This window comes from Barbus barbus, assembly GCF_936440315.1.
Source record: "Barbus barbus genome assembly, chromosome: 36".
Lineage (NCBI taxonomy): Eukaryota > Metazoa > Chordata > Actinopteri > Cypriniformes > Cyprinidae > Barbus > Barbus barbus.
The window spans coordinates 18,138,911-18,162,949 of NC_136714.1; the positions used below are offsets into that span (position 1 = coordinate 18,138,911).

The 24,039-nt window shown below is 42.8% G+C and overlaps 1 protein-coding gene across 1 annotated transcript in view; it reads right to left on the reverse strand.

Annotated features, from left to right (window-relative positions):
• Positions 1-24,039, reverse strand: part of LOC306856176 (RIMS-binding protein 2-like) — a gene marked incomplete at both ends in the record, with an annotated part of 89,755 nt that overhangs the window by 19,977 nt on the left and 45,739 nt on the right. Inside the window, 5 exons of the mRNA XM_079395259.1 lie at positions 276-1,178; positions 1,579-1,730; positions 7,572-8,372; positions 11,430-11,539; positions 12,232-12,311. Of these exons, the coding sequence (XP_079251385.1) occupies positions 276-1,178; positions 1,579-1,730; positions 7,572-8,372; positions 11,430-11,539; positions 12,232-12,311 (2,046 nt within the window). The remainder of the gene's footprint in view (positions 1-275; positions 1,179-1,578; positions 1,731-7,571; positions 8,373-11,429; positions 11,540-12,231; positions 12,312-24,039) is intronic.

Here is a 24,039-nt window from a genome sequence, read left to right on the forward strand (position 1 = left end):
ATGTACCTGTATATATTCTTTTTATTGTTTTCTTTGTTTTATATAAATTGTATTTAAAAAAATTTAATCTATATAAAAATGAAAATAAAATAGATATAAAATATAGAAAACAATAAAAAGAAGAAGAAAAATAAATTTTTGATTAAAAAAAACTAACATTGACTTCGATATGGGTCATTTTGACCCCCGTTATTCAAGTTTCTTGTCATGCATTCTAGGGTTAAGGTTGGTTTGCAGCTACTTTATATAACATGTTTTTTGCTGACTTGACTCACCCGTCCACTCTCTACAGCCACTCTTTGGGCTGCCTCTCGGGCAATAGCCTTGGCCACAGTGTCAGGAATGAGTGTACCCCTGGGCTGTGGGAGGATCCTTTGAGGTGACGGAGAGCGGCGGTTTGGGCAGGCTGGGGCATCCAGGGTGTGTCCATGTGGCAGGCCTGTGGGCATGCCTGATGGGGAGCAGCCAGGCTCCCATGGCTGAGGTGGGCCCCCTCCATGATGAAGCATTCCTGGCCCTGGCTCTTTGGTTTCCAGCTCTCTGGCACTTAGTGGTCTTTGGGATTGGGGAAGGGGCAGCTGGGGAATGTGAAGCTGGGGCATAGGGATAGCTGGCTGGGGTTGAAGCATGGGGATGGGCGGCTGGGGTTGGGGCATGGCCATGGGCTGTTGGGGCTGAGGCATAGGCATGGGTGGTTGGGGCTGGGGTTGGGGCATGGGCATGGGAATGGACGTCTGAGGCTGGGGCATTTGGATGTTGGGCTGGGGTTGAGGGATGGGGTGTGGTGGAAAAGGCTGGAGGTGGGGTGGAGAGGGCTGTGTGGGATGGGGCATACGGTGGGGATGGAGATGAGATGGGGGCTGGTTGGGGCGAACGGGGAGGGGTTGGAGATGGGTGGGTGGTTGTGGTCCAGGGTGAGGGGGAAGGGCCCGGATTTGAGGATGAGGAGGCAATGGTTGGGACCGCTGGGGTGGGAGAGGTGATTGCATGTGGTGAGAAGGAAGAAGGGTATTAGGAAGAGGCACCAGCAGGTGGTTTGGAATGACGGCGGCATGGGAGTCTTGAGATTCCCCTTGTGCTGATAAAGTCCTGACAATAACCTCACGGGCCTCCAAGCACTGGAGACGGTTCAGTTCTACTGCCGCATAGTCTGCCAGTGGATACAACACCTCAGCAATCTGAAACAGCATTAGTATTATCATTAAGATTATGTCACATTTACAGTTATTTAGCTCATTTTTGCAGGCGAAATTTGGTAATTTGAATAGGAAACAATAGATAATGGACCTTTTTTTGCAACTGCATGTGGCCGCAGCTTTAGAATCAACATTCTCCTCATTAATCATCCAAATAACGTAACAAAAAGACTGTTAGTTTGAGAATCTTTCATCAGCTAAAACCACCATAAACAATGAATTCAAGTGTTTAGAATCACCCAGCTCCCCCAACAGAGGGCATCAGTATCACTTTTTGATAAAAATAGGGCTTGATGAATCTTGTTTAGCCTTTATGCAGTCCAGAACTGTTCTGTCACATAAACATCACAAGATATGACTGCTGATGCATGCGGATTCTTACCCTCTGACCCTTAGTGCACACTGCGTAGCCAATGACATTTGCACCATTGGAGGTTCCCATAGATGTCATTGGAGGTGGCTTCCAACGAACTTGGAGGACTCCTGGGGCTTGTCCACACTGGACCTGGACTTCTTGAGGAGGCAAAGGGGGTCCTGGGGAGGGACAGATAACCACTAGTTAGTTACAGTAACACACCTGACACTATAGACATGATGTTTAGAAAGGATTGTGTTCACTGCATTCATTCGCTTGAACTCAAGTGTACAGTAATATGGTCATTTCAACGGCTTCACAGTTGAATAATGGTATAAGGGCAAGCATTACTTCCAAGTGCCTGAGTATTTCAGCAAATTAATTAATCCAATTAGCCTCACTAAACCCATTTCTGTTGCCTTTGACTATTTTAAGTGGAGTGTTGTGCTAATCAGAACGAAATAAAAAGCAGTTTTCTGTCTTTTTTGCTTCTCAAAGGAGATTGTGTGTGCTATTAGGGTCCAATATGTGTGTCAGCCTTAGAGGGTAAAAATGCAGATTTTTGGATTAATTAAAATTTTAACAATTCTGACATTGATTCTTATAATCCCAAAATAAATTTTCAGTGGGTATGGGAAAATTAGTTTGTTCAGCATTTCCCATTACTGCATTCTGCTGAACTAACTCAACTGTGCAGTTTAGACCCTGTTCTTAACTTGTACAATTAAATATTTGTAATGTACCAAATCAGATGGTTCCCTTTACCAGAAATTGGTGCTGATTTTACCTTGGCTGTGAGAGTGTTCTCACAGTCTGTGATGCAATAAAAATGCTGTGTACTGCAAAACAATGGACTTCTTTTGAGTTATCCTCACAGGCTGCAAAAACAAGTGTTCAATACAACTACTGTAGTACAATTCATAAACAAATTACTTGGTTATTTTAAGTGAATCAGAAACATCCAATGCAACAGTGTAGTTTGATTCACAAACAAATGACTCTTATAAAACTTGTTTTTTTTAAAGGGATATAAGGTGTCTCTCTGATAATGCTGTTTTTAATTAACAATTTAATGAACCAGCTCAAACTACACTGATGCACTATATGTGTTTGATTCACTTAAAAGAACCAGTTCATAAAAGTTATTTGTTTGTGAATCAAACTACACTGTTTCACTGTATTTTTTGGATTCACTTATAGGGATAGTTCACCCAAAAAGGAAAATTCTGTCATTAATTACTCACCCTCATGTCGTTCCAAATGTTCATCTTCGGAACACAAATTAAGATATTTCTGATGATATTCAAGAGCTTTCTGACCCTTCATAGACAGCAAAGGTCCTTCCATGATCAAGGCACAGAAACATAGTAAGGAGGACATCGTTAAAATAGTCCATGTGACATCAGGGGTTCAACCGTAATTTTATGAAGCTAAGAGAATACTTTTTATATGCAAAGAAAACAAAAAGAAGGACTTTATTCAACAATTCTTCTCTTCCACATCACCCTATAGTGCCATTTTGGAGAGTATCACAACACATGCGTGCTTTTCCTGCACATAAACAATGCATGCACGTTAGGGGTGTAACGGTTCACAAAATTCACGGTTCGGTTCGATACGATACAGTGGTGTCACGGTTCGGTACATTTTCGATACGGGGGCGGGGCAATTGGTTACGTCGCAATGTTGGAAATATTTCTGTTTTAAACCATGAAGGCAAGCCAATGGATATCACACAAGCATGCGTTTGCACCAGGGTTTGCACACGTGCAAACTTTGCGCAAGATTTATTCACTAATAGAAAGAAATTCACTATAGAAAGTGGAAGTAAAAACGGAATGATGGAGCTTTCTGATGTCGCTTATTCTCTCAGAGACAAAGAGAGATGAAGCTACTTCAACATATGCTGATAATGGTAGGTTAGAGCCTATAGCGGTTTTTATTTATTTCCTTTAATATTTCTCTTGTGGCTCGTACATAGTGAAAAGGAAAAAAAAATGAGAGGAAACGTATTTCGTGTTAAACAGGTTGTTTATTTCATTGATTTTTATTGATGACTGCAGTGTCAATATTTTAATTATAGGACTATATTTCATTGTAGGTAGCCATAGCCTATAGCCTAATAGGCCTGTTTTAAAAGACCTTTTTAAAAACGTAACTTCATAATAATAATAATAATAATAGGCCTAATAAAAATAAGAATGTAACAGGCCTACATTAATTGGAAATGCCAAATCCTCTTAATATTGCCAATAATTGATGTTTTTGACAATATCTCTGGCTATCGTTGATACAAGATCATCATCTTTCGACGCACCCCAGCAAGGGGAGGTCGCGGGGCAGCCAGCACATTGCCCGTTACGTTGTTTGGGCTGCATTGTTCAGCGCAGTGGCACTGATATTTCACACACTTTAAGCTCTTTTATTTTCCAAATATAATAGGATTAGTCCAACGAATCGGTTGATTTGCAATGCGTACCGAACCGAAAGCCTCGTACCGAACGGTTCAATACGAATACGCATATCGTTACACCCCTAATGCACGTGGTACTGCTCAAGTAGAACACACATGCGCTGTGCCTTGTTTACATTTAGAGGAAAGCATGCATGTGTCGTGATACTTTCCAAAATGGTGCTATAGGGTGACTCGGAGGAAAAGAATTGCTGAATAAAGTCGTTCTTTTAGTTTTCTTTGCGCACAAAAAGTATTCTCATAGCTTCATAAAATTACGGTTGAACCATTGATGTCACATGAGCTATTTTAACAAAGTCCTCCTTACTACGTTTCTGTGCCTTGATCATGGTAGAACCCGTGATGCCTATGGAGGGTCAGAAAGCTCTCGGATTTCATAAAACATATCTTAAAGGTGCAACAGATGATTGTCTTCAGAAACATTTTTTGTTATGCTGGTTGAAAATCTCATCACATCCCGATAACAATCATTAAGTTAAGTGGTCTAAATGTATGTATATATATATATATACACTCACCTAAAGGATTATTAGGAACACCTGTTCAATTTCCCATTAATGCAATTATCTAATCAACCAATCACATGACAGTTGCTTCAATGCATTTAGGGGTGTGGTCCTGGTCAAGACAATCTCCTGAACTCCAAACTGAATGTTAGAATGGGAAAGAAAGGTGATTTAAGCAATTTTGAGCGTGGCATGGTTGTTGGTGCCAAACGGGCCAGTCTGAGTATTTCACAATCTGCTCAGTTACTGGGATTTTCACGCACAACCATTTCTAGAGTTTACAAAGAATGGTGTGAAAAGGGAAAAACAACCAGTATGCGGCAGTCCTGTGGGCCAAAATGCCTTGTTGATGCTAGAGGTCAGAGGAGAATGGGCCGACTGATTCAAGCTGATAGAAGAGCAACTTTGACTGAAATAACCACTCGTTACAACCGAGGTATGCAGCAAAGCATTTGTGAAGCCACAACACGCACAACCTTGAGGCGGATGGGCTACAACAGCAGAAGACCCCACCGGGTACCACTCATCTCCACTACAAATAGGAAAAATAGGCTACAATTTGCACGAGCTCACCAAAATTGGACGGTTGAAGACTGGAAAAATGTTGCCTGGTCTGATGAGTCTCGATTTCTGTTGAGACATTCAGATGGTAGAGTCAGAATTTGGCGTAAACAGAATGAGAACATGGATCCATCATGCCATGTTACCACTGTGCAGGCTGGTGGTGGTGGTGTAATGGTGTGGGGGATGTTTCTTGGCACACTTTAGGCCCCTTAGTGCCAATTGGGCATCGTTTAAATGCCACGGCCTACCTGAGCATTGTTTCTGACCATGTCCATCCCACCATGTACCCATCCTCTGATGGCTACTTCCAGCAGGATAATGAACCATGTCACAAAGCTCGAATCATTTCAAATTGGTTTCTTGAACATGACAATGAGTTCACTGTACTAAAATGGCCCCCACAGTCACCAGATCTCAACCCAATAGAGCATCTTTGGGATGTGGTGGAACGGGAGCTTCGTGCCCTGGATGTGCATCCCACAAATCTCCATCAACTGCAAGATGCTATCCTATCAATATGGGCCAACATTTCTAAAGAATGCTTTCAGCACCTTGTTGAATCAATGCCACGTAGAATTAAGGCAGTTCTATAGGCGAAAGGGGGTCAAACACAGTATTATTATGGTGTTCCTAATAATCCTTTAGGTGAGTGTATATATATTCTGTGGAAGGCGTAGGACCAAGAAATGTTTGTCCAATCAAACTGTTTGGTCCGAACATTAAGAGAGGCTTTCCTCCCTGCCTGTCAACATATGTTTTTGCATACCTCTGCGCACCCTGTTCGCACCATAAACCGTAAAAAAGATGGACGACGGACCTTCACTCACTTCCATTGAAGAAAAGTGAAGTCGCCATTGTCCCAATAGGACGTGGCCATATTGCGCTGATTTGGGACCAGAGTCTGCGCAGTAGAGAGTGAAGTAGAGCTGCGTCCCACATACACTCTCGCAGAGTCGATCACAAGCACACATCCCTGAGACTTTTTAAATTAGCCTGATTGCTCCAATTTTTGTCAACTGATTGGCATATAAGGGGCTTGTGTTAAAATAAGGTAAATAAGCCAAATCCAATCCCTTCCTGAAGATCCCAAAAAAGTAAGTTGGTGCCTCAGTTCACTCAGAGAAGCTGTCAATCACAGCTGTCAATCATGACGTCGCACTCCCGTTTTTATAGCATCACTTAAACTAAAACCAAACTTATTTAAAGGACATTTGGGACATCCTAAATAGTATGTGAGATTACAATAAGTGTGTCCCAAAGCATAGTATGTTGAAAAGAGTATGCCAAAAGTCCCCGGATGGTCTACTATTTCAGGTCGATTTTTGAAGTGTGGATCCGTGCACACTCTAATAGCTAAAATTGCCCACAATCCATTGCGCTTTGGCGAAGGATTCGGTCCAGAACTACAAACACAAATAAAATGCGTTAGAAAAACTACAAATGTGGTGGATGCGAGCGATCGACCGTTAGGTAGAGAGGTTTACAAAAAAGGGTTTGAGTTACTAATAATCAACATTTAACCTGGTGGAAAAAAATAAAAATTATTGTTATCCGTGTTATATTTCATCTGCAACAGCAATGTGAACTTTTATAAACATCCATTTGGTCGTTAACTTTTAAATGCATCATTATGCAGAAAATATGAGCAGAGTCCTCCGCATGAAAGACCCGCAACTGGCAGATCAACGAGCTACTTCTTTTCTCTCCAATACGGTAGGAAGTTAAATTAAATTAAATGTGGAGGATGTTAACTGTGTCAAGATTATTGATAGGCCAGTTTACAGTGGTGCGTGTAACAGGTGAGACAGAGCGGTCCATTAAAGACGCAGTTGTGTGATGTGACATTATGTCCCAAAGCTTGCCAACTCTTCTACTATACACTCAAAAGTGTGTACTTTTTCTTCACCAAAAGAGTACATACTTTAAAGGCATAGTATAAGTAGACACATTAGAATGCAGAAAGGGCCTTGGTTTGCACAGACAGGATACGTCATCAGCGCGTTCATTGTAGTACTATTACTAACTGTACTATAAAGTTTTCTCACCGGTGAATGACATATGATGTATTGTAGTAATGTTGTGTCTGGTCGTCTAGTCTGTGTATGTATATGCATTCAGGGGGCATGGCTTTGGACTGCGATTTGCAGGGAGGGTAGGTCGTATGCTTTCAGTGCTATCAGGCTAAAGTTAGCATTTTTCAAGATGTCCTACTGCACCTTTAATTTGTGTTTTGAAGATGAATGAAGGTCTTACGGGTTTGGAACAACATGAGGATGAGTAATTAATGACAGAATATTCATTTTTTTTAACAGTTTAACTATCCCTATAAGTAAATAAAAAACATATAATGCATCAGTGTAGTTTGAACCGGTTCATTAAATTAATAATTAAAAACAGCATTATCACAGAGACACCTTATAAATGAAATACGTTTAATATTGGAGCGATATCTTAACAATTTTAGAGTTGAATCTCACCTGCAGCTTGGGTGCAGAACTCCACCCCAGCCTCTCTCTTCTCTCTCTGTTCCAGAGGCATGTGCCAGGGCACCTGGTGAGGTTTGGCCAACACTTTTACTTTGTACACTGTGGCGGCCTTCAGGTTCACAAAACGCAGTTTGTAAGAGCACGGCTTCACCACAGCATGCTCCACACCATCTAAGTACACAACATGGGCGTAGTTACTATTACTGGGCAGCCACGAAATTTCAGCAGAGTCACGTAAAATATCATCCATGCGCAGACCGGTGGGTGCCACCACAACATTGCAGCCCGCCAGCAAGGTGCAGCGCAACTCATCAGAGAGCCCCCTGTCCGTCACGCTCTGTACTGACACGCGGTATGTGCAGGCAGCCAGGTCCAGCTTTTCGAGAAGCAGTTTGGTCCTGCCTCCAAATGGCACAGAGGAACGTACTTCCCCATCCACTAAGATATTGTAGCCGTTGATGTTGCCCCAGCCAAGGGGCACTAGAGGTGCTTCCCAGGCCACTATCACACTTCTCGCCAGCTGTTTGATCAAGTTGATCTTCCTGGGGTAAGGCACGATGTCATCACTCAGCTCCTCTCCATCCAGCGGGCCTGTCCCGTTGCTGCAGTGGCCGAGAGCGTCGCTGCTAAGGCTGCCCAGAGGAGCGCCTCCATCTATGGTCATCAGGCTCAGACAGCTCTGCTCCAGCCTGCCCTGCTCCTCTCCACCCTTGATAGATGGCTTTTCTTTGTCCTGGACAAACTCCACAAAATTAGAGGGAACCAGGCCACGCTGGCCATCCAATAGCTCTCCTAGAACAAACAGAAATATAAAGATCTCATAAGCTGCAGCAGATCTCATTACATAAAATGTCATTGTGATGCATTTTTTAAGTGTAACGGAGGCTAGCGGGTAGGTGCTGTGCAGGTAAACCTCACTCCCCTGATCTCAAGAGACGCACTAGCAACTGACGCTAGTGGCTGCAGTCTTTATCCTCCTTGTTAGTGCGCCTGCCTCCCATGTCGGAGACCTGGGTTCAAGACCCACTTGGAGCGGGTGCGAGTAGGACCCGGGGGGGTTACATAAGCATGTCATTTTAATACATGCTGCCAGGTGATGATTACTGACTAAATTCACTGTTAGTCGTCTATGTCAATTATTTATGTTCATTAGTAAATGCGTTTTTTTATGTTGGACAATTGGAGATTCAATTGGATAGTTGTTGTTTTTTATGTAGATTTCATGTAGAGGGTTACTCCACCTCAAAATTAAAATGTTGTCATTAATCACTTACCCCCATGTCGTTCCAAACCTACACAATTTAAGATATTTTGGATGAAAACCAGGAGGCTTGTGACTGTCCCATTGACTGCCAAACAATTAACACTGTCAAGGCCCAGAAAATTATGAAAGACATCGTCAAAATAGTCCATCTGCCATCTAGGGCTGGGCAATATGGCCAAAAAAAAAAATCCCAGATTTTTTCACAAAAAATCCGATTTACGATTTAAATTGTTTTTTTTCCCCCCTCCTTAAAATCAATCTGCAGATGACAAAGAAATTGTTCAAAACAAGTTCTAACTTTACGGAGTGTCTATTTACACTAAGTGCAAATAGCCTGCCTTGTTGGCAAAGACTATTTACACTAACTCCACCCACCAATGTGCGATTGAGTTAGTCAATAAAAAGACGCCCATATAGCATCAATTTCAGTGGTGTAGATGGTAAGGCGCATGCTTTCTGATGCGATTGACCCGAGTTCGAGCCCACCTTTTACCAAACTTTTTTTCTACCTTTTCAAATCTCATATCGCATCGGAAAGGAATTTATTTTCAATAAAAATGAAGGAAATAATCAAAAAGTTGAAAATAAAAGTATTGGGTAGGGTTAGGGTAGGTGTAGGGAGGGCTTTATTGTCCCAATAAGGTGGCATCCATTTAATAATTTGAATTAAGTAAAATTTATTTATATAGCACCTTTCACAGACAAGGAGTCCCAAAGTGCTTTACAACACTATCAGTAAAACAAATCAAACATGCATTCAATCAAAAATAAAATAAAAACATAAAAACAAAACAATTTAGAGACTGAATGTCTCAGAAATTTAATAAAAGCCAAACTGTACTGTTAAAAGCTTGTCCAAAGAGGTGCGTCTTTAGGTGTCTTTTAAAAGAGTCTACAGAGCCCATTGTTCTAAGTGTTAGAGGGAGAGAGTTCCAGAGCCTTGGAGCCACAGCACAAAAACCACAATCACCTTTTGTCTTAATACGTGTTCTAGGAATAGTTAGAAGGTCCAGGTCAGAAGACCTTAAAGACCGACCAGGAGAATGTGCATATAATAGTATAATGTCTTATAATAATTAAAACTATCATTTACACTCAATACGTTATTATTGCATCCGGTTTTATGATGTACTACAATACTGAGGTGCAGATACTTGCCATTATTTGCAATAAATAGCCTAGCATAAATAGCAGAAAATCAACAGTGTAAATAGAATCCATCGCTATTTGCACTTAGTGTAAATAGTATCTATTGCTAAGAAAATATGCTATTTGCACATAGTATAAATAGTATAAAATGGCTATAAAAATAGCTATTTGCACTTATTAGTATAAATATAATCTAATTGCTATTTACACTCACTGATATCCGCTGCCCTAACTTTATTTTGTTTTGATTTCCCCTTCTGGGATTTGATCTGGATTTTCCCCCTTGGGGTTAAAGTGCATTCAAAAAGACAGCGAAAATGTAACATAAAATAACGCAACATAACATAAAATGTAACGTAGGCCTAACATAAGACATAAAATTATGTGATTCGATTCTGCAGTGCTTGCTTATTCAACGAAGTCAAAGCTTTTTGAAAAGAAAATGTATTTGTGGCGGTCAGTTTTGATATTGTGGCAGGCTGCCACAAATAAATCAATGTATGGGAAACACTGCATTACAGAACATAAAATTTCACTTAGCCTACCACATAGAGTAAGGAGAGATGACTGAGGACGATGACGAATGATTTGCAGATCCTGAGCACCATGACAAACATCTAATCTTGTAAAATGAGTGGTAAGTAGGCTACTGCCGCTCCATAGTAAAAACAGAGTACGTGCGATCGCCAATCTCGAAAGTGAAACTAAAAAGCCATCGTGCATTCAAAAGCAGTTTCAATGCCATGCATAATAGCGGCTCCCTGATGCCCGCAATTTTATATACAGTATGATTACCTAATGATATAACTGCGAGAGAAAGTATTGATATTTATCTCCTATCTTGTATTTATTGGAGTTCTGTAGTACAGTGTTTTTTTTTTTTTTTAAAGAAAAAACTATTTTCATTCAAACAAGTGACAAACTACACATTCGAGTTAATCGATAAAATCGATTTATCGTCCAGCCCTACTGCCATCATTGGTTCAACCGTAATTTTACGAAGCTACGAGAATACTTTTCATATGCAAAGAAAACAAAAATAACGACTTTATTCACCAATTCACCAGCGTACGCTGTTCTGTGTCATCCGCACCACACGGATACGCTTTCTACATTTGTTTATGCTTTGATTTGAACAAAAACAGCGTAAAAATTACGGTTGAACCACTGATGGCAGATGGACTATTTTGACAATGTCTTTATACTTTTATTGGCCTTGACAGTGTTAATTGTTTGGCAGTCAATGGGACAGTCACAAGCCTCCCGGTTTTCATCCAAAATATCTTAAATTGTGTTCCGAAGACAAACAAAGCTTTTACAGGTTTGGAACGACATGGGGGTAAGTGATTAATGACAAATGTTTTATTGTGGGGTGGAGTAACCCTTTAATTCATTCTACAATAATAATTACACCTCTCATATCATAACTCAATTACCTTCATAAAATCCATCATCGTCCATGTCTCCATATACGTACAAATACTTCCCTGCCACAAGAGGGAGCTCTGCTTCTGGATGCTCATTAGGTCCATCGTAGGGATTATAACTGGCCAAAAGATCAGAGAGTTAGAGGAAAAGAAAACAAAGAAACAAATGAAATATAAACACACATTTATACCTATGCACATATTATATATGTGTATATATTTAAATGTATATATTTGTATATATAAATGTATATATTTATATTTATAAATATATACATTTATACCTATGTATATATATTATATAAGAGTTCACTACTGTTCAAATTGTTGGAGACAGTAAAAATTTGTTTTAATGTTTTGTACATTAAACATTAAATTCTCAACAAGGCTGATTTTTTTGATTGTGAAATATTATTACAATTTAAAACAACGTTTTATTTTAATGCAATATAATAATTAATGTAGATTATTCCTGTGATGGCAAAGCAGAATTTTCAGTAGCCTTTACTCTAGTCTTCAGTGTCATATGATCCTTCAGAAATCATTCTAATATGCTGATTGGTGCTCAAGTAACATTTCTTATACACAGTTGAAAACATCTGTGCCGCATTTATATTCTTGTGAAAAACAGGATCGTTTTCTTTTCAGGATTTTGTAACATTTATATATCTTTACTGTTACTTTGATTTATTTAATGCATCCTGGCAGAATAAAAATATTAATTTATTTCAAAATAACAAACAAAAAAACGTATTGACCCCAAACATATATATATATATATCAAGTTGGATAAAAGAGGTAAGAAATACACCTGTATCGGGCAGTGCAGAGACGGACCTGGCCTGTGTATCTTGCCTTGGACCTCGGAGCTGGGCTCACCTCATCATCCATCTACAGACAGAGGAAATCAGTTGACACACTTAATCCTGCGCTTTAAATTCAACTCTGAACATCCTAACGTGAATTTACTATGCCAGGGTTTGTGTGAGGATCATTACTGTAGGAAGAACTCTGCTTATACGCACACACAATTTCCAGACAACCTGGCGTCGGCTGGGATATCCTCCCTAACTGCCAGCTCACCATTAAGTCGCCGTAAATTCAAAGGCATATCGCAAAGGATGACGTTTACGGGCGACTCGAAATAGACAATTTCCAGACTTTCCAAACCAAAGACTTTTACGACCCTGCATATCACGCACATTCCAAGAAAACGCGTGCCTTTTCTCTGTTGCGCTCCCTAAAACAGACAAAGGAATTCAACTGGTCCATGTTGCTATTGAAACAAAGAAAGAGAGCCACACCTTTGAACTAGAAACGAATGTTTAAAAGGGGAACAAAAGTTATACTGGTTTCTGCTATGTGAAGCAAAATATACTCGAGAAAAGAAACACTATAGACAGATTATCTATACATGTATTAAGAAGTGTGTTTGTGACATTTATAAGCTGTTGCATTATTTTTAATCCATGGTAAATCCAGAATGTATAAGTTACCTGATTACTAGATGTTTAGCTCACTTATTATTTGTGTCGTTTAGAATTTGAGGATCTGTTTATCAATGTATGTAACCCAGTAATATCCTCTGTGGTCACGTGTATTTTTGGTGCATATCAAAAATATAAGTGTTTGGTTTCTTTAGAAAGCTAACCTTATGAAGAATATTATGGTTGAATGAAAATGATCCGTTTTATCAACCCGTGGTTACAATAACGGATAGAAACTTGCTTGCAATAATTTGTTTTATGTGATGAATAACTGACCAGATAATGTATGCAAAACACGCAGCTACGCAGGGCGGGGCTCCGCTCACAGCTACACTTGCGATTGGCCCAAATGCCCACAGAGACTCTTTCGATTGGACCACACGCCCAAAAAGGCGGACCCCAAATCGTCCCGTTAAAAACGGATACTCAACCTCAGGAAGTTGGAGTTGGAGAGTTTGAAAACAACAGGAGGACACGCACGCCAGCGAGTCTCTCGTTCTGCTCACGCGGCAAGCGCTTCAGGCCATAACATCACGGCGAAGCAAAGCAACTAACACAAAGACTCAGTTAAACTTTCAAAGAACTTTAATCCTAAACTTCATTACGTCAGAACGAGACAACCAACCACTGAAGAGTGCGCTGGTCACGCGACCGACCGAACAGCCAATCCAAACGCAGCCCGCAAAGAACTGAATTCACCTGAGGAAAAAGCCTGAATTTGAACCGGAGAAAGCCTGAACTGAGCTCGATCAAAACAACTGAAAGACCAAGTAAGGCAAATCTCTTTATTGACTGAAACCGGGATATCTCTCCGCTGAGGGTAAAGATAAAATACTTCTTTGTCTATGAGTTTCCTCAGGTCGAAAAGCTAGCATTCAAACCTAAGTCTCTCTCTCTCTTCAGATATAAACAACTCGCTCCCATTTGTGTGTATGTTAAATTGTCTGTTAATGTTGTGTTAGAATAGTGAATAAAACTTTGACCTTATTAAGAAATCTTTGTCTGTGTTATGTGATTTAACATGTCGTAACTATTTGCCAAAAAGATTGCGTTACCTAAAGCTCATAAACCTGAGAGCTAGCTTAAAACTGAGTTAACTAGTTGTTTATTTTTTATCGTCGGCCGCGAGTGAAATAAACAAAATTGTTAAAGAGATAACTGCTGTTATTAATGCTTGCTGGACAAGTCGTTAACAAGGCATAAGTTGTACATTCTGATTAATAACCATTAATCATATGAAGATCAACTCTTAAGAGTGATTCCCTAAAAGTTAAATAATAAAATAAAGATATATATGTAGGATTCATTTTCTACAGATTTAATGGTGGAGAATGCGGGCATTAGTTTGATTTGAAAAATTCATAACATATTAAAAAAGTTGTGTTTTTCTATTTTTAACCGGAAAGAAATAGAGACACAGAGAGTCAAAGTTGGTTTCACTATTCTGTAGTTACTTGTGGCAATGTGTTTGTGGAATGGAAGTGCAATGTGTATTTGTGTTGTTTAAAGATATAGCTTAAAACTGCAGTAAGATTAAAAGATGTCCGTGAGACATGTAAGTCGCTCATAGCGCAGAAAAGAAAGGAGAGAATCTAAGCGTGTTCCTTTGTTCTCCCTCATAAGGCCTTGTTCATAGAGTGATAGTCAAAGTGCGTTTCCCACTTTCTAGACACTTATGAAAACTAAATCTCCCTTGGCATTAAACATTAACGTAGCTACTTAATATTTTCTGCCACTTGTAAATTCTCTAAAGAAGTGAAGTCAGCGCGTGGCACTCAGAAGGAGGGGCCAGAACGCGTCTGTAAAGGGGGTATTTTATTGGATCTGATTTTGATAGTGTGATAAAATAATCCACTGTGTTTTTCCTGTGAAGTCACGTGAAGTGACACAGAGAATCGGCCCGCCGTGGTCAAACTATTAGATTGATAATTAATCTGTGGGTTAATTTGATTCGGTCTAAATAAATTGAGATTGCAGTACTAGAAAGAAACTAATCTAAAACAGTGCTGTATGGCTGTTGAAACCTGAGATACCCTGAAACTAAGGGTGTCATGGTAACGGCCTGAACCGGAGGTAGTCAGAAGACTTGCCCGGAAAGGTTCTAATGCGCACGCGCAGCCGCGAGCGCCATTTTGAAGCTATTGTAAACAAATAGCATAGCATTTGAAGCTAGTAGGTAGCATTAAAGCTTAGCCGAGCTGGTAGCATTGAAGGCTAGCGATTAGCACCTAGCATTTTGTGGGTTTGAGTGCAGTGTGCTATGCCGTGTGTGTGTGTGTGTGTGTAAACGGTTAACTCTTTCACTGCTGAACTCTAACTCACTTCACGTGTTCACTTCTGAATGTTCACGTCATTCCTCTCTCTCTTGTGCATCATTCATGCTATCTCTCCTCCCTTTTGAAAAGATTTTAACAAATACAGATGTCGATAAACTATTGTTAATTCTATAGGAATAGTTATATTCCAAAGCAGTTAATTCTATAGGAATAGAGGCATTTGGTTAGGATTGTTCTTCTCCCTTTGAGGTTAGACACAGTTAATATCAGACCTTAACTTCATTCACCTTGATAAAAGGATAATTAATTCAATTATAAGTGCGCTCATGATTTTAGGATATCAGTGGGTGAATCGCTATGAAATATTTGAAACTGATAATTTGATTTCATCCCAGATTTGAAATTAAACTCATTTGAAAATAATTTCAGCTCCGGATTCCATATAGACTGATTGAGATAATTATGTGTGCTCTGATAATGTAACAATAACATTAAGATCGTAGTAATTAACTATCAATGTGTTTGATTTTCAGGCCCTGAAAATTTTAAATTTCCTTTTATAAATTGAGATTAATTTGTTCTGAAGGTTCTGATAACACAAGGAATTAGTAACCTGTCAGATTTAGGGATGTGGAAGTTGTAAATTAATTTCATAATTAATTATGAATTTGAAAATTCGAATTTAATTTAATAATTGATTACAGTTCCTGTTTCATATTGGTTTCAGTTGCAATTGTGCTTGTAATTTTAATGACAAACCTCATTAAGATCTTGATACTTAACTGCAACTAGGAAGACTATTATAATATTTTAATATTATAATCAAGTATATATCCCTCTGAAAATTTAATCTGAATCGATCCTATCAATTTTAATGATGACATCATGAAAAATTTAATTAGGAATCCCTATTTATAATTTGAAATTCTAAATTCAAATGGCAATAAAGTTTGTTCTGTCTACCTTATTCTCAATCCTTTAGTTACTTAATTAACACGGGAGTTAATTTAAATATACTTTTGCTTAGATCAAATAAGAACTTAGACTTCTAATTAGCCAAACCCTTAGGTGTATCGACTCAACAGCACCACCGTGTGGCCATACTTGTTATTAATCTTGATATTGGGAGTAAATTCTAAAGCTCTTTTCTCTTTCCTCCCTGTCACTATCTTCTGATTTGACTACTGCTACTAGTTGCTGGGATTTTGCCTGAGGGAAATCATAAACAGAACTATAAAGCTATCAAGCAGGTATTTGGAAACTTGAGAACGGCATTTCAAATTGTTTTCATTTTACCTTCCTCTTTGTGAAATCCTACCCCACTAGGCTGAAGCAGGTCAACGAAAAGGTAGGCGTCAGCGAGATTTCCAACACACACGAGGAACACGCTAACAGGCGTTACGGTGTCAATCTTGCCATTACGGGACCAGGGCTGTAACTGTTGGTATTTTCCTTCACCCCGGAGAAAAATATTAGCAATCACAGACTTACAAAAAAAAAAGGAAAATCTAATATCAGAAAGATATATTTTGTTTTAGTCCCTCTCCCTCATTTTGGCTTAGCTTAACCTTCGCCCTTGAAAAAAAAAAAAAAAGAGAAGGGCTTTCTTTTACAGAAAACAGTGCAGCATTCGATTATCACCCTGTTCCTCGCTCTGTCGGGATTTTTCATTTTCTTTACCTGTTCTCTAGCTGTTCTACCTGTGTGTGTGTGTGTGTATTCAATTTCTCCCACAGAGGCAACGAATTAGAAGCACACACACCCCCCCAGAGGATCACAGTCACAGAGAACCACACTAGTACACACTCAACACTAGTATACACTCAACACTAGTATACACTCAACAGTGCATATCTACACTCCTTTGTTTGTGATTTGTTTTGTTTGGTTTCTTTTGTTTTGGTTTGTTTTGTTTTTCTCTTCAAGGTCTGTGTCAGTTGCGGTTGGAAAACTTCCCTCACCCGTCAGAGCATGTCTCGCGCAACGGAACATGTCGGTCACTGGGAGGATCTGGAAACATGGCTAAGTGCTGCAACCGACAGCCTCCTGCCTAAAGCCGCTGAAACACTGAAACACCAGACACAAGACCAGCTAGATGAAAACATCACAAGTCTCATGGCACAAGACCCAAGTCAAAGCTACAGTCACAAAGAATTAGCCAAGATTACCGGCTCCTTAAGTCACACACTCATCGCGACCCTCAAGTTGAGCGACAAGAACGCTGCACAGCTCCAGCAGGAGTTGACACGCGCACAACGGCGCATCGAGCAGCTACAACTGGAAGCTCAGGAACGACGGGAAAAACCCGATGAGGTGAACCAAGGCGCTGAGGAGGAAATCAAAAGGCTAAAAGAAACCCTAGCAGCTACTAACAAAGAAATGCAACAAGTCAAGGCAGACTACGCCGATCGGTCCGAAAAGCTACAGTACGCGGAACAGCTGCTGGCGAAAGCAAAGGCCGACTTCAGGGACAAGAACGGCAGAATCAAAGCCCTTGAAGCTCACCTGTATGAGTCAAGAAACGAGGTTAGCCGTCTAACATATCAGCTAGACTATGTCAAAGAAGAAGCTGATAGTTTCCAAGAGGAACTCAAGCATGCTTATGAACTGCGCCGTGAGCCATCAAGGACACGAGACGCACCGACCTCACCCCTGCCAAGCAGGACTGGGTCACCTGTTCCTGGACTGACACATGAGAAAAGGATGGAGGGCGTGGAACGGAAACCTTCACCACCCGCCTCTAGAGAACTTTACCTCACTCTACCTCAGCCAAAAGAATCTGCGGCAGCCAGCCACAGATCATCGCACGGCTTGGACCTAAAAGACCTCGACAAGCTCGCCAGGAATATTGGCAAATTCACTCCAAGTGTGCCAAACAGCCAAAATGTCCAAGCGTATCTCCAAGACATCGATTTCCATCTGGAAATGCGACCTAACGTTACGGACAAAGATAGACTCTATTTGCTCCGAACCACATCCAGCTCTGAAGTTCGCAGCTTCCTGGACAGGCAGCCTGCTTACACAAAGACTGATTACCAACTGCTCCGAGAAGCCCTCATTAAAGAGTTCTCCGACCCTGAATCCGATCAAGGCCTAGTGGCTGCCCTGGAGACAAGACAAGGACGTCACGAACCTCCTCAAGCCTACTACAGCCGACTCAGACGAGCATACTTTGGAACTCGTAACGAACCTGACATGGAAGATGAACTAAACTTCAAAACTCTCTTCCTAAGGAACCTTCACCCCGGCGTAAGCCACCATCTTGGCGTTCTCGCATGTCCACGAACAATGACTGCTCAACAGTTGCGAGACTTGGCGCAGAAAGCCTACGGCAAACAGAAAATGGCCTCGGAAAAGAGCGGCAAAAGCCCCGCAGTTCTTGACTTCAACACTAACAGTCAAGGCCTGGCTCTAGAGGGCGCCCAACGCCAAGACAGTGCCAAGCCGCCACCCAGAGAGTGGAATGCACCCTCGTCCAACAAAGAACGAGACTCCCACGCCAGTACCAGATCTAAACAGAGATATGAACGCTGGGATGGACCGCGTGGGCGTCAACGCTCACCCGGACGGCATTGGGAAAAGACATGGGACCAGCCAAGGCCTCATGAGAGTCAATGGGAAAGATCGTGGAACCAGCCAAGCTCGTTTGGAAACTCAAGAGAAAAAAACTCATGGGAATCCAACGGAAACGCCAAGGGAAAACGACAAAGTCACCCTGGAGCGACTAGCCCAAGGAATCGACGAAAGAATTCACAACGATTCCAAGCTGACCGAGCTCAAACTGAATCCACGCAAGAACAAAAGTCACCACCGTGTTTCGACTCACAAAAATTGATGGAAATGATGATGAAAGAATTCTTCCAACGGAAAGAGGAAGATCGAAGATGGGAAAAGAAAGAGAAACCAGATTCAGCCTGACTAGCGGCCGGACGAGAAAGCAGCGACCAGCTGGCCCAACCAGCCATGGAGAACAGCACTCCTTCATCTCACTCTCAGAGAACTGCAATCACAGTAACTTCAGATGGACACAAAACCCCATCTGAAAACCCAGCAACAGAGTTAAACATTAACTCAACACTCAAACCTCTAGATCACAGCAGCGTCCAGCAAACACCTGCTGATGAAACCAGTCAAGTTCCTGAAAGTGCTGTCTTGGTCGTCTGCCACTCCTCCGAAGAACACCACATCAGCCCTGATATCCTAACCGTTTCCTCCCAAAATCCAGTCCCTCAACTCCTAGGCGATCTCATTGAGAAAGGTATAGCGAAAAAGTTTTACCTCTCCATCATCATTGAACGACACATCAGAGTCGAAGCCCTTCTTGACACGGGAGCCGACATCACTCTAATGTCCACCGAGCTCCTCGAAAAGGTCCAAAAAAGAACAAAGGGGACTAACAGAACTCTCAGACTCCACAGATGTGAGCTGGACCTCCAAGCATATTCCCACACGGGCCTACAACTGAAACATGTGGCCCCAATCCACCTAACGGTTGGATCAATGGACCTCGTCCATCCAGTATACGTCTCACCACTCAAGACGTATCCACTTCTCATTGGGAAAGATCTGCTTAATCGCTTCGAACCGCTGATAGACTTCAAGCACCTAAAGATGTGGACACAAGTCCGCGAGCCTCTGCCCTGCCAGTCATTAGACTCCAACGAGTCGCAGTGTCAAGTCACAGACACCACCCTCAATCCAGCGACTGATAATGCAGTAGCAAAGCCTGTACCTGGATCAAGCACAAGCAACAAAGACCAGGACCCACTCCTATGCTCACTGCAAGAGCCTGAATCAAACACAGGCCCCCATCGAGTCATGACTGCAATAGACGTTCAAGGCACATCAGTGTCCGACGCAGCACTAGCCCTGTGGGCAGAGAACTCAGCCATCAGCCTGAAGCTATTCAGCACAGTGAAGCAAAGACATCAGAGCCTACCACATGTCGCTAAGCACAGCCGCTTCCCTCTCAGTCCCTGGGCAACAACCATGGCCACCTCCAAGATCATCTGCGCTCTGGACATACGATGGAACAACAGACAGCTGAGTCACTACTTCCTCGTCATTCCAGATCTACCGCACGACATCTATATTGGAGCGGATATCATGGTCCGGCTCAATGCTTACATTGACACTGTGAACGACGTCATATGGGCTCCTCTGTCACACCAACTGACAACTGCAGTCAACCTCAAGAACCTCCAATCTGGTCAAACCATGCCCGATGCATGCGCTATGATCACGGAGCAAGAAGCCATAATACCTGCCTACAGCAAGAGTGTCAGCGTCCGCCTCAACATGCTACCTGGCCAAACTCTCAACAGTAAGCTAAGCTTCTTCCAACCTTCCAGGACCTGCCTGAAACTAGGACTGACCCTGGAAGCCACACCTCTCATCGAAGTGTCATCTCGTGCTGTGTATGTGTTATTCAACAACTGTACGGCCCAAGACATCCACGTTCCCAAAGCCAATCACCTGGGATGGCTCATCAGCCAGACATTCCATGACTTTGAACTGATGGTACCTGTCATAGGCCCTATACCAGCACATCTAATGCCAGACGAACACGAATACGACGACACCGTAATGTTCACAAAACCTCATGGAATCATTGCCATCACTTCCATTCTGCCGGTGTCCAGAGAAAGCGTCTGTCGATCAGAACTAACAGATGACACTCATCTCGCTGTCTATGCTGTCTCAACACAGCCTGCGATGGAATCACCTCCACAGGTGAACACCGGGGTCCAACGCCCCTCACATGACTTAACTGCAGAAGAACCCTACACCGGGTTCAACGCACAAATTCAGCAGATCCTGAGTGAGGCGGATGCCCTTCACAACGAAGTGGATCGCCAAGGACTCAAAGACATTCTGCACAAATACCGAGACTCTTTCGCAAAGGATTCTCTGGATTGTGGACTGATCAACATCCACACGGTGCGCATCCCGACAAACCCGAATGCGCCACCCACATTTGTGCGACAATACAAGATTCCAATAGCGTCATATGAGCCAGTGCAAGAAATTGTTGACTCCATGCTGGAAAAGGGGGTCATCCGACCCTGCAACAGCACATACTCTGCCCCGATATGGCCAGTCCTAAAACCTAACGGCAAATGGCGGCCCACCATCGACTATCGCAAGTTGAATCAACAAGTACCACTGTCGCGATGGCCTATGACCCAATTGGATCAAGAAATCCCAAAGATCAAAGGCTCGACGATCCTGTCAACTCTGGACGTCGCCTCCGGGTTCTGGACGATCCCTGTCCACCCCGATGACCAACACAAGTTAGCATTCACCTTTGGCAATCGACAGTACACCTTCACACGGTGCCCCTTCGGCTATGCCAACTCACCAGCTGAATTCAACATCTTTCTAAACAAAGCATGCCCTGACGCCAGAGCTAGAGGCAACCTCGCTTACGAAGATGTTTTGATGCAAAGCTCAAATGTGGAAGACCACTTCAAGGAAATTGATCACGTCCTAAACCAGCTGACAACGGCAGGAGCCAAAATCGCTCTTCACAAAGGACAGTGGTGCAAAACCAAGGTGAACTATGTCGGACTGCTTGTCGGAAGAAACGGCATCGAGCCACAGTCTAACCGCACTCAAGCCATCCAAAGCATAAAAGCGCCGACTAACATCTCTGAACTGCGGAGCTTTCTGGGAGTGTGCAATTACTCGCGACAGTTCATCGAAGACTACGCTGACATTGCCCGACCACTAACCTCCCTCCTGAAAAAGGATGAAACCTTCGTCTGGACGGAAGCCCAGGACACCGCGATGAGCCAGCTCAAACAGCGCCTGTGCTCTGCCCCGTGTCTAGCTTACCCAGACCCCAGAAAAGAATTTTACTTGGATGCTGGATTCTCCAATCATTGCCTCAGCGCAGGCCTATACCAGCTCCATGACAAAGACAAGCGAGTGGTCGCTTATGCCAGCAAAACGCTGCTTTCCCCAGAATGCAAGTACTCAGACTGCGAAAAAGCTTTACTTTGCACTGTGTGGGCTATCCAGCGTTTCTCGAATTACATCGGTGCACAGAAAGTCATCATCGAGACTTGTCACCAACCTGTCACCTTCCTCAACAGTCATCGCATCAGAGATGGCGTGGTGACCAACGCACGCATAGCTACCTGGCTAATGACACTCCAAGGACGGGATGTGGAGGCACGATACGCCCAAAACTACAAATCCTCATTGGGCAACGGGCTAGCAGCCTGCCAAAACTGTTCAACGGACGCGCTGCACACACCAGCGGAACCCAAAGAACCACCACAACCTCAAATGACGAATCACAGGTACTTCGAGGATAATGTGTGTGAAGGAATGCCCACAGCATATGTCGATGGCTGCTCCTACAACCACAAGGGCAACTTACAAGCTGGAGCGGGAGTGGTCTGGCTCAACAACGACCCGTGCCCACCGCAACAATTCAACTTAGGCCCTCACTCATCACAATATGCTGAAATAGCAGCCATCCTCATTACACTGCAAATGGCCGCATCCCACAACATCAAAGAATTCCTCATCTGTACCGATTCAAACTACGCCCGTCTCAGCTTCACCTGCCATTTAGCTGGATGGAAACAGAATGGATTCAAGACAGCTAACAACAAATCTGTCAAGCACCAGGAACTCTTCCAAGCAAGCGATGCCATTGTCACTGAACACGACATTATCGTTTATTGGAAAAAGGTTCGAGGTCATTCACGTCAACCAGGACAAGACAAAGACTTCAATGACCAAGCCGATGCCCTCGCCAAAGCAGGAGCATTACACGGAGAGTCCTGGACATTTCAATCCCTCCCACCCAACCCAACGGTGGCAGCCATTACCCGCCGCCAGCACGCCACTGGCGTTCATACCCCCGCCTCCTCCCTCGTTACCATATCACCTCAGTTCGCTACTGACGATCTGCTCACCCTCCAAACAGCGGATCCCACTCTGCGAACTATTGCGGCTCACATAGCCGACCCATTATCTCATCCTATTTCCACTTCCGACCTAACTGCTTCTTCTGAGCTCCGCACGCTCCACTCCATCAAGCACATGCTGCATCTGAGAGACGGTGTTCTCACATATGTCCCTGAGCCTCTCACTGCGCCAAAGCTCGTAGTGCCTCACGGCCAAAGGGGGATTTTGCTGACACACGCACACGATGCACCATGCGCTGGACACCACGGTGCCAAGGCCACATACGAAACCCTCAAGCAAGTAGCATACTGGCCCGGCATGCAGCAGGACGTAGCGGAATACGTAAAAGGATGCCTGGTGTGTTGCCAGTTTCAACCGGCAAACCCAAACCACCGAGCCCCACTGCAAAGAAAGGGAATGACTTTCCCATGGTCGGACCTCCAAATAGACTGGGTAGGACCCCTGCCACGGTCAACACGGGGTAACAAATACTTCCTCACCGTGGTCTGCGAATTCACAAAGTGGATAGAATGTCTCCCAGCTCCCAACGATACAGCAGAAACAACAGCCTGCCTGTTAATGAACCACATCTTCTCAAGATTTGGACTGCCTTTAAGGGTCAACTCTGACCGTGGAACCCACTTCACCGCTGCAATCATGCAGGAAGTGTGGAAACTCCTGGGCATACAGGCCAAGCTCCACATAAGTTTCCAACCCATGTCCTCAGGGCAAGTCGAACGTGGTAACCGAACAGTGGTCAGCATGTTAAAGAAGTATGTGTCCGCTAATCAAAAGGATTGGGATATCAAACTTCCACTGGTATTGATGGCCGCTCGAGCCACCCCTCACCGTTCCACCGGAGTACCCCCGTTCACATTGATGACAGGGAGAAACATGACGCTACCACTGCATCTGCTGTACCAACCCGGTGAC